This window comes from Phalacrocorax aristotelis, chromosome 2, assembly GCF_949628215.1.
Source record: "Phalacrocorax aristotelis chromosome 2, bGulAri2.1, whole genome shotgun sequence".
Taxonomy (NCBI): domain Eukaryota; kingdom Metazoa; phylum Chordata; class Aves; order Suliformes; family Phalacrocoracidae; genus Phalacrocorax; species Phalacrocorax aristotelis.
This window is the reverse complement of record NC_134277.1, coordinates 7,386,843-7,408,658: the sequence shown is the minus strand read 5'-3', so window position 1 is coordinate 7,408,658 and position 21,816 is coordinate 7,386,843. Positions and strand designations below refer to the sequence as shown.

Genomic DNA, 21,816 nt, shown 5'->3' with positions numbered 1-21,816 from the left:
AGATATATTTCAGAGCTGAAAGGTTAGATAACAAGGCTCTCTAAGGGAATTTTGCATTGTAGAGCCATAGTTGACACCTATGTGTTAAGACCAGCTCATTTTTTCTCCTTCATTGTACCATCAAAGCTCACAGGAGAAGGGACGACACCTCAATTTTAGCTAGTGGACAACTTATTCAATATCAGATCTCCCAGTAATACTTGAGACCTTAAAAATTGCAAGACAATCCATGCTTATTTTGCAGCAGTTGTGAGATTATTACATCTATCTTCTGATCCTGGTCTGTTAGCCGTGTATTTTCACAGCTAAATTTTTTTTTTTTGTGTATTATTGGCAACAATAGTTCTTTGGAGATTCGCACTTTGCTCCTCAGTAGGCCCAAATACCAAGCACTTCAGCCACTCAGCAACCCACAGAGCTAGCTCCATGTACTGCACTGCAAAGGGAGATGGTGAGCTCTTCAGGGTACTTTTTCTGATAAAGAAATATGTTGACTTTTTATTTTCAGTAAGAGTGAAATGTTAATGTTGATTCCAACGTTTAAAAATAAAAGCATTTAAAAAAAAATCTTAGTTTTGGGGTTGAGGGTTTGGTTTGTTTTTTTTTTTGGGTAATGTTATCTCTGCCTTTTCCACTTGGAAGCAAGTGGGGGAAATCCATGCTGCTTCAACATCAGAACATGAAAATTTCTGTGTTTGAAAACTGAAACATTTTAAGCTAAAGAAAATGAAAAATTGCATAATTGGTAAATTTTCTTAGGAAATGTATTGCATTTTTCAAACATCTCTAGGAGAGCCTGTGCTGTTACACCTCTGGATATTTACGGAACTTGAGTAATTGTTATCTACTCTTCATAGCATGTAAGATTATTAAATCTTTGTGTGAAAAAAGATAAGAGAACTAAGCAGGATGTTGTAGTTCTCTTTACAAGACAGAAGATTTTTTGGCATTGTAAGCTCTGTTTTGTCTTGTTCGTTCTTTTCTTCTGCTACTGTAATGAGAGAGAATTCTAATTCCAGTAATAAAATAGAATTATAATGTATGCAGTAGTTATTTGTATCCAGCTGAAAAACTTGTTTTCTTGTCATTTACGATTTCTTGCAATTCACTTGATCTTTTACGTTGCACCTGTATATTGTAGTTTAAAATGCATCTCTCAAAATAATGTTCAGGTAATAGACCTATTCTTCATTTCTGTAGGTTTAACTTCAGGTCATATCGTCTTTAAAAGACCCTGTCAAATTGTTTAGCTCTGCACAATAACTTATCTCTTTAAATTTGCAGGTTATTGTAGGAAATGTGCTATTCAGTTTCAGGTTTTTTCTTTTTTTTCTTTCTAAAGGTCCAATCTCGTAAGGTTCAAATCACTCCTCATGAATGGCTGAGCACCCTGGGTGATTGATTTTAAAAAAATCAAATTACATTCTGGTGGAATGAAGAATGATTTTCATTTATATTGTGCAGATGTTAAAAGTAAGATACATTTGGGACCTAAACAACTCGAACACTTGAGGCATTGTTTCTTTTAGAAGACACCTTAAAGAACAGCTATTCAGCTCTTGACCTAGAGAAGCTTTATCTTTTGAAATGCTTTTCTAAGAGCCTTAGGCAAATCATAGCTTAGCATACTTGTTTTTGTTGTTCTATCAAACAAGGATGCTTTGAACTGAGGCTGTTTCAAAAGGAAGCACGGTGGGCTGAATTTACTCCTAACGTAGCCTGTGTGGTGTCAGCAGAGTTGCGCTGCTTATGATTTTAGCTCACTGAAAAGGCAATCCAGAGTGCTGTAATACAGACGCACTTAACTGGTTATAAATGTATACAGATATTGATCTTTAGTTTGTTGATTAATAAAACCAGTTAGTCCCCATTGTTTGGTCTTTGTAATGAAATTGGTTAGTTTTTTGGTTCCCCCCCACCCCCGAGAATTGAGGCACATATACTTTTGTATATGTAGTAAATATTAGCAAGTCCTGATTGTGCTCCTGGTCATTTTATGTTAAAAGTTGGTGAAGCTTGCAGTGAAATACTGAATCCTATTCATCTACGTACTGACCGTTTCCTCAGTCCGTACCAGACTGTGGCCTCAGCTGTTGACCTTCATTGCTGATGGGGTATCCATTTGGAGTGACAAGTCAAAGGGCTGCCTTTGATTTTTGGGGTTTTCCCCCTTAGTTCTCAGATTATTACTTACTTGATATGTTAAACTTAGCAGTGTAGATCATGACCGGAGGTGCTTGAGTGAGGAGCTCACTGTGCCTCACTCCCTGTATCATCAAAGGAGAAAGAGAAGCGGTTCCAGGGAGCTTTCGGCTCTGGCTTTTATCTCTACTGACTAGAGATTCTCATGCAAACATCCATAGTTGGATAAGATGAATCCAGGCCAACAGATTAATAGTTCTTGTAAAATACTTGTTTCACATCTTTTAAGTGAGTTTCTGGGTAAATTAGCTCATCTTTCTTTTCTGAGGGCATATGAAAGTCTTTGTGCAACTATATCTACCCGTCTATAAACTGAAGTATTGTTTCTGTGTAATACAAACTTGGACCTTTTCAGTTATAAAGGTTAGAGTTTTTCTTAGTTTCTGCAGAAAAGATTGGAGGCTGTCCTTTTATCTTGCAAAATTGCATTGGAGGATACTAGTTAGATGTTTCTCTAGGCTTGCGGGGGGAGCGGGGGAATGATTTTTTTTTTTTTTTAAAAAAAAAGCAGAGAACAACTAACCTTTCTCTGGTAAAATTCATATTTATTAAATGTTTCTGTTACTCACTGGTTAGTTTAATTTAGTTAAGGGGTTCTTGGCTTTTTAAATTAGGGACTTTTCCAGGAAAATTTATAGAATTATGTATTTCCTCATAGAAAGTTTTGTTATGCCCGAGAGCTTGGGACATGAAGGTGCTCACACCCTCTGCCTGCGGGACGTGCAGACAGTGATGCTGGGCTCAGTTTACCCCTGGAAGGAGGGGATGGCTAGATTTAAGAGTGGTCTCATTTGAGAACTGACAGAAGCCAGAATAAACCTTGCCGCCTTTCCTTTTCTGTGGGTGGTAGAGATTTGACAGCAGAAAAGGGAAATGCACCCTTTGCCTGTGGGAGGTGGGTTGCACTTTATGCTCTGTCAAATTCCTGCTGTTGCATCATAGGCCAAATAAACCAGTGCATAATTTAAGTGTGTTTAATTCACCTGAAATGGGATTGATTAAATTTAATATATTTAATTCTATTTTATATGTTATTAAATATAATCCAAATATCCTACTGTTTGGCTTGGGTTATTGCAGTGTGTCAGCTTGAATGCGCAACACTTTTTGTTCATAACACTGTGTGAAGTGCTAGGTCCAGACCTTGCTGATGGTGCTTGGGATTAGACTGCACAGATAGATACCTTATTTATAAGCATTTTAAAATTCATTGTTAAGGCTATGTAAAAAACGCTGCTGGGAATAGACAGGGTGGGCTCATTAGTGCACACGTAACCGGCAGTAGTGTCTGGCAGGCGCGTGCCCCTCAAAACGAGTGCTGCTGGAGCTTCGTGATGTGCTGGCTGAGATGTGGATTGCATCCCTTCTCCTCTGCTGTGTCTCAGCATCGCAAGCATAGTCTTATTCCACAGATACTGCAAGTCAGGTCAACTTCACTGTCTTTGTGTTTTAAAAGTTTAAAGATATATTGAATTTAAGTAAACTTCAGGTTTTCCACTGTGCTCAGCTGCGAATTTGGCTGTGTTTCTGAGATAAACAAGTCATGGTCTAAACAGCCTTTGAAATGAAAATGTTAATGTAGAATAAGACCAATGTGCCCCTGAACAGTACTGACCAGAAACACATACAGATTTTCAAGTTTAATGAAATGTGCAATTAAAGGCTTCTTAGAAACATAAGCAAGGGATGTGGCGTGCTCAGTACATTATGTGGATTTTAGCTGGGCTGTTCAGCATTTCTGAAAATCATGACTTTGGTATTCAAAGCTGGGCTTTCCCAACTAGCCTCAGAATTAAAGGGTACAGTTGAAAATTTGACCTCTTGCTTTTTTTTATTTTTTTAACTTCTAAACGTTTATTTTGTCATCTCTGAAGAGGGAAACATTGATATGGGGAAGGATTAGTCAGTATGGATTTAGGTGCTTATATGATACTCAAAGGTGGGAGTCGTGTAAAGCCATATCACCCGGTGGGAATTCCGTCGTTGGTAGGTCTCAGATGGACACAATGCACCTTCAAGTGACATTGCTTCATCACCTTAAGTTGCTGTAATGAAGTCTTTGTCTAAGGTGGAAGATTGGGGAGGAACTGATGGGGAGGCATCCATGTTCTTCTTTTTGCTCTTAATTTGGGAATAACTGAATTGTCTAGTTCATTGTGCATCAGAGAAGCCTTTTCTGCTACCTTTACAAGTGAAAGCTCTCCAGAGACTGAATCATGGGTATCCTTTATGCTTAGAAGAGATGTAACCATTCTCCTTGAATGTAAAATATGCATCCGTAAATTTTCTGTTGCCTGTAATGCGGTGGAACTTTCTGCTACGGTACTGTCTTGTGTTCAATGATACATGCCTCTTGTTTTTGTCTGTCTTGTAGGTTCTGGTATGAACTTGCTGCAGATTTGGGAAAAGGTATGGTCAGGGTCCTGCCTTGATGCTTGTGCACCTGGATTAGAGGACAAACTGGGATGCCCTGTACCATCCCATTCAGTTCTGGTATGTGCCTGTCTAGGTGAGCTGTAAGCAGCAAACTGAGCTTTGTGCTGAGAGTTCTGCTAATAGTACTTTCTTGGAGCGTATTTGTGTGTGCGCGCAAACATGCGTGCACAGTTATCCTCAGAGCTAGACTGCCTGATTTAATATTTCCAGGTGTGTTGTGAATGTGTATGCCAGAGCAGAAACAGACATCTTTGAAAACTGACTGGTAGCTGATGTCTGCCGTAGCTTTCATCATGGATCATCATTGGATTCCTGCGTGCCCTGGGCTATGATGAGAAGAGTTTTGGTAGACACTCCTATGATAAGAATCTTCAGGGTCCCCCCTCGTGCCCACAAACGCCTGGTCACTGCAGAACTGTGCACAGTATTTGTTACTGCAGAAACAGAGCCCAACATTTGCATTTCTTAACAGCGGCCTTGTTTTAAACTGTTTGTAGAGTTAATGAGGTAATCTTTGTGAATAATTTGGGATATTTAAAGCTCCTCAGTTCATGTAGCATAATAGTGAAATCAAATCATGCTGCACATCTCTTAGAGTAAATGAATTTAGTCTTACCACCCAGCACAAAAAGAGCTATTGCTTTAGTTGGTGCACATGTAAGAGAGTGTAGATACTCATCACCTGATCCGTCTGAATTCAGTGCTGATCTTCTGTAATGAACATATTAAAAAATCCTTATAGATGCCCTTGTATTTTTTACATGCTTTTAATCTGTGGCTATCAAATGCAGCTTAAAAGAATACAGTTCTTGACCCTTAAAATAATAGGGGTCATATTCCAGTGTTTGATGTTGTGATGGATATTAATGTTGTGTTTCCGCTTATGTTTGCATTGAATTTCTAATTTCTATGTATTAATATTCATGTGTGCAAAATAGATGGATGTGTTTATGTTACTTGGTGTGAATAACTGAAGAGAGACCCAAAGCTGAAATGCTACTATTTACTTAACCTATTTCAAAATCTGATCTGAGGGTATTTCTGTGAGGTTCTCAACAGCAAAAAAAATTTGGTTCAAAATCTTTAAAATATTCATTCGTACCTTAAATACACAGAAATGATTATTGCAGCTGCTTTGGGGTTTTTCAGTCCTATGTTACAATACCTTGTGTCATACACTGCAAGATTCCTTTCCATTTTGTGAGCTCTTTTTCCTCTCTCTTTCTTTCTTTTCTTAGGGGCCAATTTCTTCATATTATAATCAGCGTTATGGGTTTAGCCCTGACTGTAAAATAGTAGCATTTACAGGAGACAATCCAGGTGAGATGATTAAATGTGTAAGATTCTGTGGAGATGATTATGTATCTACTAAAATTCCAAGTCAATCTCATTGATTCTCAGATGCTCCCTATACAGTGAAAGAATATCGTGTTTATCAGCGTAAATACCTTTTTCCAACAGCCTTTCATCACCGGTTCTTCTGAGGTATAGGCATCCTGGATAAGCTGGGTACAACAAGTGAATTCTATTTTGCCTAGTAATAGAGGTGACTTCATTTGCTTCTTGATCACTTCAGTTTTGGTTTGCCTGCCCCTAAGAAACTATTCTTACTGCTAACATTTTAACTTAGAAAATATGAATTTAAAAGTTGCTGTTGTATCATTTCAAGGAAAAAGGTGGGGGTAGACCTCATAGGCATTCTTGAAGGACTAGACATCTCCTTTTGTCAGACTGATAGATCTCAGTATAAGGGAAGGAGTTAATTTAGGGTAAGTTTTTGGAATCCTGGAGACTGTTTCAGTATCAAGCAAAGTTGTCTGTTCTCAAGACTGTGAAAATAAAATACTTACCCTTATTACAAAGGCATATGCAGGTTTGAATCAAGATGGAGGCTTCATAATGGTATATTTTACATCCATATTCTGGGAGATGGTTAAACTCTGCATTTCCCAAAAGTCCAAGTTTTTTCTAGAGATTTAAATCCAGCGTAGTCCAATAAATGTGTAAGTGGGAGTGTTTCTCCCTTGAAGTGTGTTGTTAAGTAAGGGTGCACTGTATTTAGAACTTGCATGCATAAAATGTTAGAGAATCACACAGTTCTGCAGTCTTTTGTCATGAGCATTTTGATTCTGTTAAAAATCACTCCCTCACCCAAATGCTTTGCCCATCCTTTACAGTGCGTAGGCCAAGGCCACCATGGCATATTTGCATTTATATTGTACCTTGGGATGGTGAATGCGATGTATTATGATGTCTCATGCAGCACGCTGTAATTGAATCAAACAAGTAACTTTTTATCTGGTGTTCTGACTCTTTGCTTTCAGCATCATTGGCAGGGATGAGACTTCGAGAAGGAGATATTGCAGTAAGTCAAAACATACTCCTGAAAAATGTCCGTATCCCCAAATAAATGGAATATATGAAACGTAAAATAGCTGTAGGTTATCAGTTATATTTATCTGCTGGTGTTGATTTTCTGTTTATTGGATTCACAGTTATTTTATTTCTATCAATTTGCCTGAAAGATTTTAAGTAAACTCTTGTGACTATTTTTAACTAATGCTCCAGACATTAAAACCTCAGTCTCCATCTAGTATGTATTTCAAAGGCGTGACAACCGAAGTCAGAGCTAGCTGCAACACGAATCCAATTGACTTAATGTGTAATTTAAAAACAATTAGTGGTAATAACAAATGGTTTTAATTTAATTTCTGTATTGCTTTCCATGCACATTGTGATAACGCTTCAATTATTCTTTTTTTTTTCCCCTCCAGATTAGCCTTGGCACAAGTGACACATTGTTTCTGTGGATCCAAGAGCCAACGCCTGCTTTAGAAGGTCATATCCTATGCAATCCTGTTGATTCTCAAACATATATGGCACTTTTATGGTAATGTCATTTATTTTTTTGTACATCTGGGATCAATAACATATTTCTTTCTCTGTGTTAGTGTTTTTTATTTCTTTTGCAAAATGATAATGAATAGAACATTCAGCATTCTGTACGGTATATGGCAATCTACTGCTGAAACATTTGCATCAACGTTATAGCATTCCTATTGTTCAGTGACTCCTATTCCTGGAGTCACTGAAACTGCAGATTTGTGGAGGATAAATTCTCATGGCAATAAAAAGCTGAAATTATTTTTATGCATACATAGAGGCAGTTCACTATGAATCTAAGGTAATACATTTAATGTACAGGAATAACAATCTTCTGAAATATAATAATGTGAAGTATCAGAAGCCTGACCAGGCTGTGTAACTTCTGTGCTCTTCTAGTGGTCCAGAGGGGACATAATGGGCAGGTGAAGATTCCGTTTTCATAGAGGAGTATAATCAGTGCTGTTCAGGGACACATTAGGCTGCGCATGTGGAAAATACTGAGATCTCAAGAACCCCAGCTGAGAGAATGATCCTCATGGTAGCTTTTGGACGCTGTGATTCCGGTTATTGTTTGGCCCCTTGCCAGCCAAGTAGGTGGAAAGATGGCCTGAAGCTACGTTGTCCTTCACTGAGTCACTGTATTCAGGGCAGAAACTTCCCAAACAGGTCATCGTGCTTAGGCAAATATTTACAGCTAATATGCAGATAAATCTTGTGACTAAATCCCCTGGATTGTAGACGCTTGTAACTCAGAACTTCAGCAAAGCTCAAATCCACCCTTTAACTGTAATGTTGAGTCTTACCTGTACAGCAATAGGATGCTGTAGATGACAGTGGGAACAGTGCTTGTGAAGCTGAGTTCAAAAGCACGATGTCAAGTGCAAGTTACTGAGTTTCATAGTATGATTTCTCAGCAGTTGGTTGTTTTTTGAAGTTTTGCATTCAAGTTTCTCTTTCCCCCAGTATTTTTCCCACTTCTGCTGTGTAAAAGCTGTATAAACAATTTGTTTGTAATAGAAAGGGCATTTTTCCTATATAGGCAGAGGCATTTTTCTAAATAACTGTTGTATTGCCATTCTTTTACTGCAGCTTAACATGTGCAGAAGGCCAAACCTGCCTTTCAGAACACAAGATATTTCTGCAGCTGTGCAGATATAAGGAGTTCCTGTTCTCCCTGCCTAACCATTTCTACCCTGATACTGCCCCTTTTGCAGCAATGCTTCCTTTTTTATAAAATAATGGAATTAATAGGGGACTTACCTGGGTTAAGAGTGGAAAACAGTGCCTAGGAAAAGAGTGCCTGAGCTACCAGGCAGAGTATTTGTACAGAAAACTCGAGTAACTTCAGCTGCTGCTACTGAGCAAGTTCAATAATTTCCTTGCCCTCTTTCTGGATATTTCTGCGCCTTTCCTGCTGAGTTGCTCTGATAACTCTGTGCTGGAGAGTATTCAAACTGCTTTCCTCTGGGTCTAAGTCCAGTGCTGCAGTATTTTGCAAGTGTGTTATATTCACAGAGGAAGCAAAGGAGGTGACTGCAAAAAGGGTGCAAAGACCATAAACACTGAATAGATTGATGTTTTACAGCATGGTTTACTGGCTCTGGACCAGAACCATGCAGATGCAGCTGTGGTGCTTTCCTTTGCCAGATCCTGGCACAGAGCTAGACCTCATAAGTCTTGTTGGACCCAAGCTGGTTCCATACTGGCACCATGCTCCTGAAATCATAAATGCAGTGTAGAAACACTCTTGCTCCTCCTTGCAGAGTGATGTCAGAGTGATTTTTTTAGCGCTGTGTCAGAGTACTTCTGACAATGCATAGCAGAGTTACCTCTGCAGCCACAGCACAGAGCATCTCTCTCTAAAGCAGTTACTAGGTTCATCTGTGCATAGTCCAAACATAGGTATTCATCTTGGCTGCGGGGTGCCACCAGACTTGGTGAAGCCCTTTATGGGAGTGCTGGCACAGTGTGGAAACGCAGCTCCAGCAGAATCAGAGCTCCTGCTGCTGCTCCATCAGTGCCATGTGTTCTCCAATGCCTTGAGCTCCAGGAGACCATAGTATGTCAGGCACTGGGCTGCAACTCCTGTGCATGGAGCTCTGAGGAGATGTCTTAGCTGTTTGGAGGTAACCTGGGTTTAGCATGGCCTGCCAGACTGGGTCTAAGCCCACTCTTTGGAGAGGTGTGTACCAGCATCTCTGCACTGTGTTCCTCAACACATCCTGTAATATTTGTTTTCTCTCTTATCTGGTTTTCTCCTTCCATCTCTTTCCATAATACAGAAATGATTGTCTCTTTTAGCTTGCCCAGCTGTATTCAGCTGATGCAATAAACTTCACCATTGAGTAAAACAAATTGTTCTAAAAATCTGGAGCCAAATGTTTTGGACAATGCATAGGGTATGTTTGTGTGTTTCAGTTTTAAGAATGGCTCTCTGATGAGGGAGAGGATCAGAGATGACTGTGCTTCAGGCTCCTGGGATGAATTCGCCAAAGCTTTATCATCTACTGTTGCTGGAAACAATGGAAACTTGGGTATGAGCCTTAGCAGGGCTGGGATTTCCAGGGTTTGCTTAGATATGTGGTTTTGTGGGGGTTTTTACTTGGGTCATGATAAAGGCCAAGAACTGTTAACTCTTTTGGTCATTGCGAGGGTGTTAGTAGCATCTTCACTGTAGAATGTTTAAAACTAGTAATTTCTGAAGGAGGCTTTCATTAAAGTTTATTTTTGTTGGAGACTCAAAACCTAATGGATCAAGTAACTTCATACTACTTCTTTCTCAACCTTCAATGACTTTGATCTCTAGCCATGACTCTAGAATCTTGTTCAGTGCATGTAAACAAAGCAGTAATATCAAATGGTGCCTAGATTTCCTGCATTTTCCCCAATGTCTGTCACAGTGTTATTCCATTCTTGTTTCTCCCACGTTATGCTAAGTGAACGAAATAAAAAAAGTATGATGGGAATACTTTAAAAATATTAGCAAACCCATGTATTTGAAGTTTTAAGTTATTTTCTTACCTACAGTTTAAAATTTCACTGGTGGTGTATATAGTTCTGAAAAAAGTTACTCAAAGGTGAGCATATGTGTAAGGAAGATGAAGAATTAACCTTTACAGAGGTGGATTTGAAATCATTGCAATCATACTAGATCTGAATTGATACGATTAAAATTGATATAGAAAACCTGTAGGTAGCAAAGTTTTTAAATGTAGATATTTAAGCTAAAGAAGACTTCATTCCTTAGGAATGTGAATTTAAGATACAGTTTCTTGACACTGTGAGGTTAGCACTGATTTCATTTTTAGAAGCTCTGTTATGTTTGACAAATCCAGTCTCTGTGGAGTCTTAAAATGACCGGGAATCTCCTTTCACTAGAAGACAGATCAACTCAGGTGTTTCAGCAAACGAGAAGAAGTTATTCCAAAACCAGAAGTCAGCCCCTTTAGACAGATTAAAAACAGTGGAAGTTGATGAAAATACTTCTACTGATTTCAGGGACGTACCAGGACACTGCCTAAAAGTTCTAAAATTTGTATTATGGCATATTCACCTGGATATCTCAGTCCCCTGCAAAAATGGATTTTTTGTGGAAGCCACCCTCAGTAACCTGCATGCTCAGACAACCTCTGGGTTACTTGAAGTTATAGTATACATGTTAAAGTACAGCAATATTAGTTATCTGAGTTCCCGAGGGAAGCAGAGCAAAGAAATGACTGATTAAGCACCCTCCCTTGTATAACTTGTTTCTTCTGTTTCCTTTTGTGTGAGAAGGTGCCCCTGGAGGCTATGGAGGTTTGGCGATGGGCAGAGGCAGCTGCTAGAGTGAGGCTGGGAGAATGGGAGGAACAGGGGTGGCAAATAGAGAATGGAGAGCGGTGAACAGATGAGGGTCCTGGTGCATCTGGGAGGTACCTGGGAAGGCTGGTAAAACAAGATTACTTGAAGACCTCATCTGCCAGACTCAATGTGGCAACAGGGTCAGAAAGGAAATTTTGGGCTATAGAATAGAAATTTTGGGCCTGCAGATCTGTAACCCGCAGTGTTGCTTACTGGCAGGTTTTCAGAATGTTTAACCAAAAAGCCTCTGTGTGCTAAGGCCCAGTACCATTTTTGGGTTTTGGCTAATATTCCTAGGGCTGCTAGGACAGCATACTCTTGTTCCAGAGATCTGAACCTTAGAACCTCTCCTTAGTTTCTTAGCTGTTCTGTTCAGTTTTTCTGTCCTCATTTTCTTTTTTTTTTTTTGTCTCCTTTCTTGAATATCTTTTCTGACCAACCCTTCTTGCCATCAACACAAATATTTTTCACACTTTTTGTCTAGCTGTCTACAAAGCGTTACTGCATTACTTCAGATCTCATAAAAACTCTTCAGAGACCAGCTCTGTCTCATGACTTAAAATATCTGATGTTCCCCAATAAGCTCATGAAATCTAATCCAGTGCATGCAGTGTTCCCGTATTCCTGTGCTCTTCTCACTAACTTATAATTTTTAAATTTTTTTTTCTTTCACCCTTGCATATGCCCTACTGAAACTTTCTTGAGATGTATTTATATATTATCTATATTACATGCATGTGTTCTGGTGGATGCGTGCTCTTCTGTAGGCTTGTTTATTATATTGTTTGGATGCCCACAGCCAGACATGCTTTTCATCCACATTTTTGGAAACTGAAAGTAGTTATATTCGATAAATGTGTGGACTGAAATTAGTTAAGAAACAGACTGTGGTGACTCAAATGTCTTTCCAAATACGCGATAAACATTTATTATCATTTGAGCTGTGTGCTGAAATAAGGTTCCAACTTTGAGCTAGGAGCAAACATGACACTCTTTAATGTTCCTTGATGCAGGTTTCTACTTTGATGTGATGGAAATTACCCCTGAAGCAGTTGGGATTCACAGATTCAACAGAGACAACCAAAAGGTAGTAATAATCTAGTTAACATCTCAAACCTTGAATGAGAACTGTCAACGCTTGAAGTCTCTGCCATTATCTTTTTTTTAAATTTTTTTTTTCCCTTCTGAGATACTTGCTTTCAAGTTTAATTTATCGATGCGAGTCCCTGGGATGATTTTCGTAAGGAGGTATTTAGTCTGTAGCTACAGTGTATCTACAGTGCAAAGTCTGAACTGTAACATATACGGTATTTTTTTAGGAAATATTTCCTTTACTGGAAAATGTGGATTTAGTGAAACAAATGCTGTTTTTGAAATGGGATTAACTTTAAGCTTATTGAGAGCCTAGTATACTTAAATGACTTAGTCCCCATCTTCTAAGTTTCAGACACACAGATAAAGATGTGTTGAAACTTTGGGCTATAATATTTTGTCTTTTATCTTTGCTGTCTTGCATGTCTTGAGTAACCTACAAGCTACATAGTGGTATGCAGGTAAATGCAAGCTGAAGCGCAGTTGGAATTAAAATAGAAATTATGTTATGGAAAGAAAAATTCTTTTGTGTCTTTTTTTCTTTTTTCTGTTGAGGAATGGATGTTGTTTAAATGTCTGGCTTTCTGGGTGGTACTGAAACTCAGCTGATGTCTTTGATCAGTCATGGCTCCCAGTCGATTAGACCTCACCTAGATGAATAGAGATTGATACCATCTCGTGTTTGCAGTGCAGCACTAGTCCCTTAAATGCTTACTGTTTAAATTAATGCTTAATTGCTTCTGGCTGTTACACGAGTTGTAGGGACTTACTGTAGTGCATGGAAAAACTCAACTTCTTCTGAAAGATTCTTTGTATATGTTTGTAGTTCAATATTTTCCTACTTCTGTTGCCTTTGTCATATTCTGGTTGACAAAGGGACAGAAAAATGTTATATATAGCAACTAAATAAATTAATGAAAATATTACATAGCTTCACCTTTGTGCAGAAGAAATAGATTTAAACTTTTGTGATATTGCTTAATGCATCTAAATTTTATCTACTTGCTTTAATTTTATATTTTTGAGATATTGATTCTTAAGCAGCCTTTGGTGCTGAGAAATGCGTAGAGAAGAGTTTTGAACTTGCACTAGAGCCTCTTCCCATCGTGTGTTGATTTCAAGTTTGATTTGCCAACGGCACTGAGGTTATGGGTTGTGGTCCCTGTCATGAGTCTTTAGGTCCATCTTGTGTGTATGAGTGAAGAACTGGGCCTCGCTGAAAGCAAACTTCAGGGTGAAGACAAGGATAATCAACTATAAATGTCCTGTGTTTTTAACCAGTCTCCAGCTTGTCTTGTATACTGCATGCTTGTTAACTTAATGCGTTCCCTCTTTGATACAGGTTTCTGACTTTCCAAAGGAGGTGGAAGTACGAGCACTGATTGAAGGGCAGTTCATGGCCAAGAGGATTCATGCTGAAAAGCTGGGATACAAAGTCAGTAAGTATGATGAAAAAGCTGCAGAGCTAATGGCACTAGAGATCAAACACAAGGAGTCATCCAGACAGTAATGTCAGTATTGTGATTCTTGTCCTGCCTGATGGATACAGAAACTGGTATGAATTCTAAATTAATGGAAAAATTTTTGATGGTGTGTTGGGGGCAAGTTTCTGCAGATATTAACTACGATTGTATAGATATCATGTAGAAGTACCAATGGTTTAACTTTAAGATGACTCCTTTTTGAAGCATTCTTGCTGTTTTATTGTTACTGAGCTGCATTGCCATTTTTAAAATAAGAGTTTGGGCCTCAATAGCTTGTTAAGTGAAAAGATGACCAGCCTTCTGCCTAAAGCACAGAAAATCTGAAATCTATGTTCAGTTCCTGGACCTGCCATAAGCTGGTCACTTACCTCTTGACCTCAGTTTTCTGTTCATAAAGCTGAAGCCTTTTCCCTGTCTTGTGATTTAGAAAGCAAGAGATCTCGCTCCCTAGAATTTATAATATGAATAGTTTTTAGCATATTGGAACAACAAAATCAGCCAGTATTTTACCTATAGAAGTGGGATGAGATCATTACTAGCTGTGCAATTCCACAAAAAGAATACAGGCAAGTTGGTAAGATATTTTATTAGCATTTTCTGCCAATGTATCAGCCAGTGGCATCTTCAATCGTACGTAATTAACTCATCTTGAGGGTTTAACAATGTTGTATTGTTAAAAATCATATTATTTTTATCTACACCTTGACCCCCGCCTTTACAAGCCCATGCTGACCTCCTCCTTGACAAGCCATTGCTTGACTCCTACTTCCAGGCATGATCATGAAGGACAGAATACTTTTTTTTTTTCCAAAGAGAAAACTCCAGGAGCTGAAAGTTGAGAAAGTATGGAGGTACCAGAACAAATCACAGGCAACACCGCCTCATAAACTTATGCTGTAAAGATTTTCCTGTTAATATATTTTCTTATATACTTGAAACCATGTTTATTTGGGGAGGTTATTTATGGAGACAGGCAGAGATTCACATAGATCATATTTAAAATACCTGTTTATCCTTCATTCTTAGATTCTGCTGCACCAAAAGCTTGGCTTAGATAGCCTAGAAAGAGCATGGCTGAAGATACTTTTGCACTCTGTAAATGTCAGGGGTTAGACAAACACCAGAGTGCAAGAAGAATTGCTTAAGATATCAGACAACTCTGACACAGAAACAAACAGGTAGAAATTATCTGTACATACATTTAGACTAAGTAGGACAGCCAAAAACCTAAATAGTTTTAGGATGTGGCTTAATAAGCTTTAAAAACTTTTTTTTTTAATGCTATATATGTCTACAATAAAAAGGGGATGGGTGGGATTGCATTGTGTTCCTGTAGATTCCTTGGAACCTTGTATGCTTTTGTTTTGTTGCATCCCAAGGGTCTTCAAGCTATTTGGTAGCTAACAGATGAGTTGCTTTAAAAAAAGAACTGCTGTACATGGTGTCAGCTGTATGCATCTCCCACTTTTCCATAGTGGTATTATTTAAATGTCATATTCTGTTATTTGTGTAGCGATGGCAGGCTTACATCTGCATTTGTTGTGTGACAGCTCTGAAAACAGGATGTATTCTGAATGTGTTTCAGGGTATGGATGAGCATTGTGGGAATTACTCTGGTATTACTAGACTTTCTCTTGTTTAATAGCTGCTGTTTTTCAGGCTGCTTTTTGTTTTTAGTGTGATTTAAAAGCTTATTTATCTTTTGGATGAAATATACAGTCAGGACCCTTGTGTTTATTCAATCCCTTTTAGGGCTTGTCTACATGGGGAATTTACTTTGATTTTTCGAGGAATCAGGCTGATTTACATTCAGAAATGTAATCACAGCAGTGTAAATGTTGGCTTTTTTTGTTGTTGTTGTTTACACCAATGGGAGAGCAGTAATAGCTGCTCACTAGATCTGGAAAGTTACATGATAACAACTATTAAATTGGTCTGTAACAGAAATGGAAGTGACACGGTCAGTCACAACAAATGCTTTGCTGTGGTGTCCTGAGGTTTGTGTGGTGCCATCTCAGTGGTGCAAATGAGTCAGAAACCTGGCTAAGAATTTCCCCAGCTCTGGCACCAAGGTGCTGGAAAATTGTTTTGGCAGAGTCCTGAACCTGCCTTTCTATTCTTGGGCGAAATGCAGTTTGGATGACTGCAATCTGAATAGCAGCAGCGTACGTGGAAGAGAATCTTGTGAAAATAAATAAATAAAAAACCCCCTGTGATATAGAGTTCTTGGTTATGCACTGCGAACATGACAAACATTAGATAATCCCTTAGAATTTACTTTCAGTTAATGAGTATATTATCTTGCTAGGAGCAGTATTTTGAATCCTCAGTCTAGCTAGCGCTGCAGGAGGAAGTGCGATGATGCCGAAAGAGTGTTTTATACGTGAGGTTTTGTTCCCAGTTTGATGTGTCTGGTACATTATAGATCTTACATAAATTACAAATAATAGTTTAAAAAAAACTCTTAAAACAGCTCTTCAAGTGCTGTTTGTGCTTGCCTGCAGGCATGTGCACAGGCTTCAGTGTGGCTCGTGTGCCAGTAGAGGGCAGGGGATTCTGTCTCATGATTTTTTCCTTCGAGCCTGGGATGTGTGTGTCAGCCTTGTTTTGAAAATGGCACAGAGTCACCAGATGATCCTTAGGAGAAAAGTTAAACCTTTCATTAATCGTGATTTAAGGGTTTTAAAAGTGTGTGTTGCTGTGTTCTAATTGCTCTAATCTTTCTCAATCAGATTTCAGGGGAAATCATTCAGTAACACCCTGTATCCTGTTTTGCTTATGTGCTTAAGGGGTGCATAGAGCGTTGTGATCTAGAAACAAACAAGTGAAGTTTGGTCTGCCCCTGTTGTTTACATCCTCCGATTCAGAGATTCATGTAGATAAGGTGAAGGTTTGCTGTTCTGCCTTTATTTTCCTGGATTTTGATTCTATCATAAACACCTTCTGTTTTGTCACTTCCTCCTTCTGCTTGCAGCCATCCCCTTTTGAAAGCTAAACTCACAACTGGAGTTCAGAGGCTAGTCATACAGACACGCTTGCTGTGTGGTTTGAGGACTCTCTGAAGTCAAACCCATAGGAACTTTGTAGAGAAATGACAGTGTCTGCAGCTCAGTGACACAGGTGATTACAGCAGCTATAAAGCTGTCAGTGGTTCAGACTGATCTGCTAGTATATACTTTAATAATCTTGATGATTGCTTCACAGTTGCTTCTATTCCTGACCAAGCAATCCTAAAATTCATACTGACACTGACTGGAGAACGTTGCAATGGTCCTTGCTTGGACCTAGTGAAGTTGGTAAACACACACAAAACTGGTTATTTGTGGGAGCAAAATCTAGCCCCCTGCCCACTGATGGGTGAAGTAAATATTGCCGTGATGTATGGTATGTATGGCGAAGGAAAACAGCACACAGGCAGGGGTTCTGGTGTTGATCACACATGTAGTCAATGGATACTTAAATGCTGTGCCAGTCTACGGCATAGAAACCATGTCAATGGTAATCTGAGCACTAAGTCTATATATACTGGGTCAGGTGTGTGCTGGAGTTGAGTTAAAGAAGCTTCTGTGGGACTGCAGCAGCAATTAATAAATCCTGCCTCATAGGTAGGCTGATTATCTGGGGTGGGGTCCGTGTTGCAGCTGTTAGCTTTGCACAGGGCTTTCTGCCTTCACGTGCTTCCTGTCAGTGGGTCATAGTACTCGTGTTACCTGATGCGCCGTTCGCCTCACATTTATACCTTTAGGAATCTGATTCTGCCACCTAACTGTCATCAGCAGGGGGAGATGGATAGAAGGTGCCAAATTTTACAGCGTAAGCTTTGTCAATAAAATCCTGCGTCTGTGTTTATTATGTAATTTACAGTTTCTTAACGTACATAAATCCATCACTTGCAAATAACCCTGGTGCCCTGAATTCTACTGACTGTACTTAGTGCTTAAGTACTGGCTGGGGTGACACAGACATGCCTGTGGCTTTGCACTGGTGTAAGAATGAACCATTTTTTTTCCTTAAGTGCTACATGTTACCAGTGTTTCAAATGTGTGAAAGGACATCTTTTTGATTGCATATATGACAGGATGCATCCTTAAACAAAACAGCAGTCCTGCAGTGCTAGGAAAAAAAGGGAAATGTCAGAGCGTGCTGGGGCTGACTTCTCAGTGGTTAGAGTGGGAACTTATCTTCTGAAAAACTCAGTCTAAGATTACATGAGGGCAAACTCCAAGGTGCCAAATTTCCTTTTCCTTCAGGGGGTGTTTTCTTCTGATGCTCCTTTCAGCAGGTTGAAGGTAGTAATAATGTGTGGCTCATTGTCTGCAGGGGAGGCAGTCAGATGGAGCGAGGGGAGCTCAGAAAATACCAATTAGTATAATGTGGAGCGATTGTGTTTCATCATTCATGTTGTCATGTGGAGGCACAGAGACCCGAAGGCAAGGCACGAGGCTGTCACTTCACAGCAAAGTGTTGGTCTGTTGGAGGGTGAAGTGGCTCTCCGGTTTGGCAAGGCTAGATGTTACTGATCCTTGGGATTCTCTGGGGGTGGCTTTGTGTCAGGCTATGAGACAGATTTTTCTCCTGGTGGTTGTCTTTGACTGACCGGCCTCTGTGATTGTAGTCTCCAAAACTCTTACAAATTATGAGGAATGTTGGAGTACTCGTTCCGTCAGTTGCCTTTGCCTTTGCCGCCAGGTGTGTTTCTACTCCAGCTGTAGCAGTGTTTTGGCTGAAATTAGGAACACTGTGAGTGAGGCCATTTTGTAGCTGCATACAGATTAAATTGATGTTTATGCCCTACGGGATTTAAATTTCTTAGAGAAATCAATACTAAAATGTTGTGTTGGCTTCATGCTTGTCTCTTGCTGTTTGCTGCTAAGAGTGCTGATGGTGTTTCAGCAGCATGAGGGTGACAGCTTTGTTAGAGGCCTTGTGCTTCAGCAAGTGAGTGAAAACAGTTTAAAAATAATTAGAAGACAGTGCCCTTGATGGGATTTTGAAGTCCTCTGTTTAAAATAGTAGTGAGTAGCGGTAATGGTCAGATTGGAACAGATCTGAATTGGGATGGGGCAGAGCATACCACTCGGTACATGGTACAAACACACCATAAATATCACGCTTGCCATTAGATCTTAAGCCTATATTTTTGGCTCAAGAAGTACTTTCAAATTCATCAAAGTCAGGATCTTCCTCCCAGATAAGGCAGTGATTCTGCTGCAGAGGATATTTGTATTTTGTGATGAAACTTCTGGCTGATAAGAGTGCCAGTGTGAGACGGGCAATACCTTGCCAGTGACGTGACTGTATACCCTTTTATTTCCCACAGATATCAGACTTTTATCACGTAGCAGAGCCTTCTAGGCATGATGAAGCAAGGCTTGGTTTCAAGCCAGTGATCTGGAGTAAAGGGTTGGTTAGCTCATTACCAATTCCCATACCAAGTGTTTTACAAAAAGGGCTTTTTATTATTACTTGGCTCAGGAGAGTACAGTATTAGTTTAACTAATTTTTAAAAGGGTTAGATAAAAAGTCTCTGAAGGAAATGACCTAATGGGCTATAAGGAAGCTGCTTACGTGCTCTAGAATTTTTCATGCAGCAGCTATTGTCTTGCTTTTATTTTGTTTTATGATTGTTACACATATACAGGAAACACAATGAAGACAGAAAATCTGAAGAGTTAATAAAAAGATTGGAAGGGGTATTATCTGTCTTTCTTTCCTGACACAATGATAAAATGTTGACATTGTTTAAACAATTGCTTTTAATGTTTGGTCAGCAAAAGACCAAGTATGTAAATGGTTCAATTCCTGTGCCCTGATGTTACGAGAGATTGTTTATGAGCGTTTCAGTGGATGTATTGTTCAAGTAGTATTCAGAAAAACAGTCAGGCTGTTAGCTGGCTGGTTTTGTTAGAGCTCCGTGGATCTCTAGAAGCTGGGGACTTGGAGATCAGTTGGGTTATCTAATAAATCTCTTTTTATCACTTGTTTTTTTGAGACTGATCTATAGTTTTAAATCCATTTAGAATAGCAAGGGAGTTACATGTTTGCAGTCTATAAGTACCTGCTTGGAGAAATGAAACGTGATAGTATAGGACTTTTGAGCCTTACAGACAGAAACATTATGGTTCAATAACTGGAAGCTGAAGGTGAGCAAACCTCAAATGTGAAGCAAGGTGCAGATTTTTACCAGCAACTGAAATCAAACAGTGCAGCAATTGACAGTGGTGTAGTGAATTCTTTAGCACTGGCAGTTCTGAAAATAGGATGGTTTTTTTTCTAAAAGCAGGTGATCTGGTCCAAAGAGATCATTTATAGAATCATAGAAGCGTGAGTTCAAAGGATCAGTGTGGTCCATTCTGTCTCTGACACACGGGAATCTGTAAGCGATGCCATTGCTAGGAAGCTCATCTGATTCACAGCTATTTATACATTGCTTTGTATTAATCATTTATACCAATAGCAGCTGCTGTTTCACTGTAAATGATGCCCCATTTTGATGATCATTCTGCTTGTAAAATACTACATTTACCTTAGCTGACGCTTAGTGAAATGTTACAACTTTTTTATTTAAAATCTTTCTCCCTGTGTCTTTCTGTATTTTTATTTTTGTTGCTCAAATGTGACAGGCCTGTTAATGAACTCTAATCAGATCTCCCAAGGTTCCCTAGTCCCTCCAACAGTCTTTCTTTTCTTCTGGTTTAAGGTGATTCAGCTTCTTTTACGCATCTCACGTTATGCATCAGTTCTGAGCACTAAGTGTCTCAATGCTTTCAACTGCATCAACCCACACTGGAGGTTTTTCAGTGTTAACAGGAGTTTTGCAAGATAAGTCATTCTTTCCCTGCCTACTCCACTTGCCTGCATGTACAGTCATTTTCAGCTGTGATTGTGTTTGTTGCGTGAGATTAAGCAAGACAGTTTTGTCTTGCTTTAAAAGAGATTATTGTCTATGTTTTAAAAACAATTTTAAGTATCTAAAGCTTTGGTTCCATCCAGACTGTGATTTCCAGAGGAGGGTTCCTCAGTGCTTACTCAGATTATCTCAAGAAAAAAATCACCAACCACCCCCAATACTTCTTGTTTAAGTAAACACCAAGTAAAAGTTCACACGTCTGTGGACCAGGGGAATTTTGCTGTCTACTTATATAACTTTAATTCTCTTCACATGTGCAAGAATTAATTTGGGCAGGTTTTTTTCTTATTTCTGTCCCCTGGCTTTCAATAATGCACATGAAGTGTATTATTTTTTCCACCTTTAAACTAGAATGTTACTTAGCCTGTATGTGGTGTGTCTAACTTATGCACTAGCAAAGGTGTGCACGGAGCATGTAAAATGGCAGGCCTCAGCCCCAAGGCTTTCACAGTGTCAGTTTAGTCCAAGTGTAAAGGGCGGCAAAGGATGGGAAGTTCATGAAAAATAAGCTTCAAGTGCAGTATGTACTTCTAAAGTTCTCTCTCTGACCTGAGTAAGAACAGAAATGTTTTAGCTTTGCACTTGGAGGCTGGAATTTGGGATTAGTGACAGGACTGACCTAAAGAAGAAAAATTGGAAGAGTGGGATTAGAACATCCACAGACTGAAGTCCCTTAATGATATGGTAGGTGATTTGAAATTCCTGATCCCAGCTTCTGGAAAGTGATACAATTTTTCTTTTTGATGTTCAAAAGGCTGGACTTGATAGTCTCTTCCAGTGGCATTCAGCTCATCAGTGCTATACTTTTCCTAGTTGGAAAATCTAAAGAATGGATGAAAGAACACAAAGAAAAAGTTTGCTAGAATCTGAAATTGTCTTTTTCCAACTGCACTTACTGTGATTGTACAGCATCAGACAGACTTAAAGTAAAACTAAGCTCAGGAGTGCTGTGAGCATTGTACATCA

General features: G+C 39.1%; 1 protein-coding gene across 2 annotated transcripts in view; it reads left to right on the top strand.

The window, feature by feature from the left end:
* XYLB (xylulokinase) overlaps positions 1–21,816 on the top strand; it is a 106,158-nt gene that overhangs the window by 33,564 nt on the left and 50,778 nt on the right. For both annotated transcript variants that reach the window (XM_075082271.1, XM_075082270.1), the window contains exons 9-15: positions 4,577–4,695; positions 5,877–5,958; positions 6,963–7,003; positions 7,413–7,528; positions 9,943–10,058; positions 12,378–12,451; positions 13,799–13,895. In XM_075082271.1, coding sequence (XP_074938372.1) covers positions 4,577–4,695; positions 5,877–5,958; positions 6,963–7,003; positions 7,413–7,528; positions 9,943–10,058; positions 12,378–12,451; positions 13,799–13,895 — 645 coding nt within the window. The remainder of the gene's footprint in view (positions 1–4,576; positions 4,696–5,876; positions 5,959–6,962; positions 7,004–7,412; positions 7,529–9,942; positions 10,059–12,377; positions 12,452–13,798; positions 13,896–21,816) is intronic.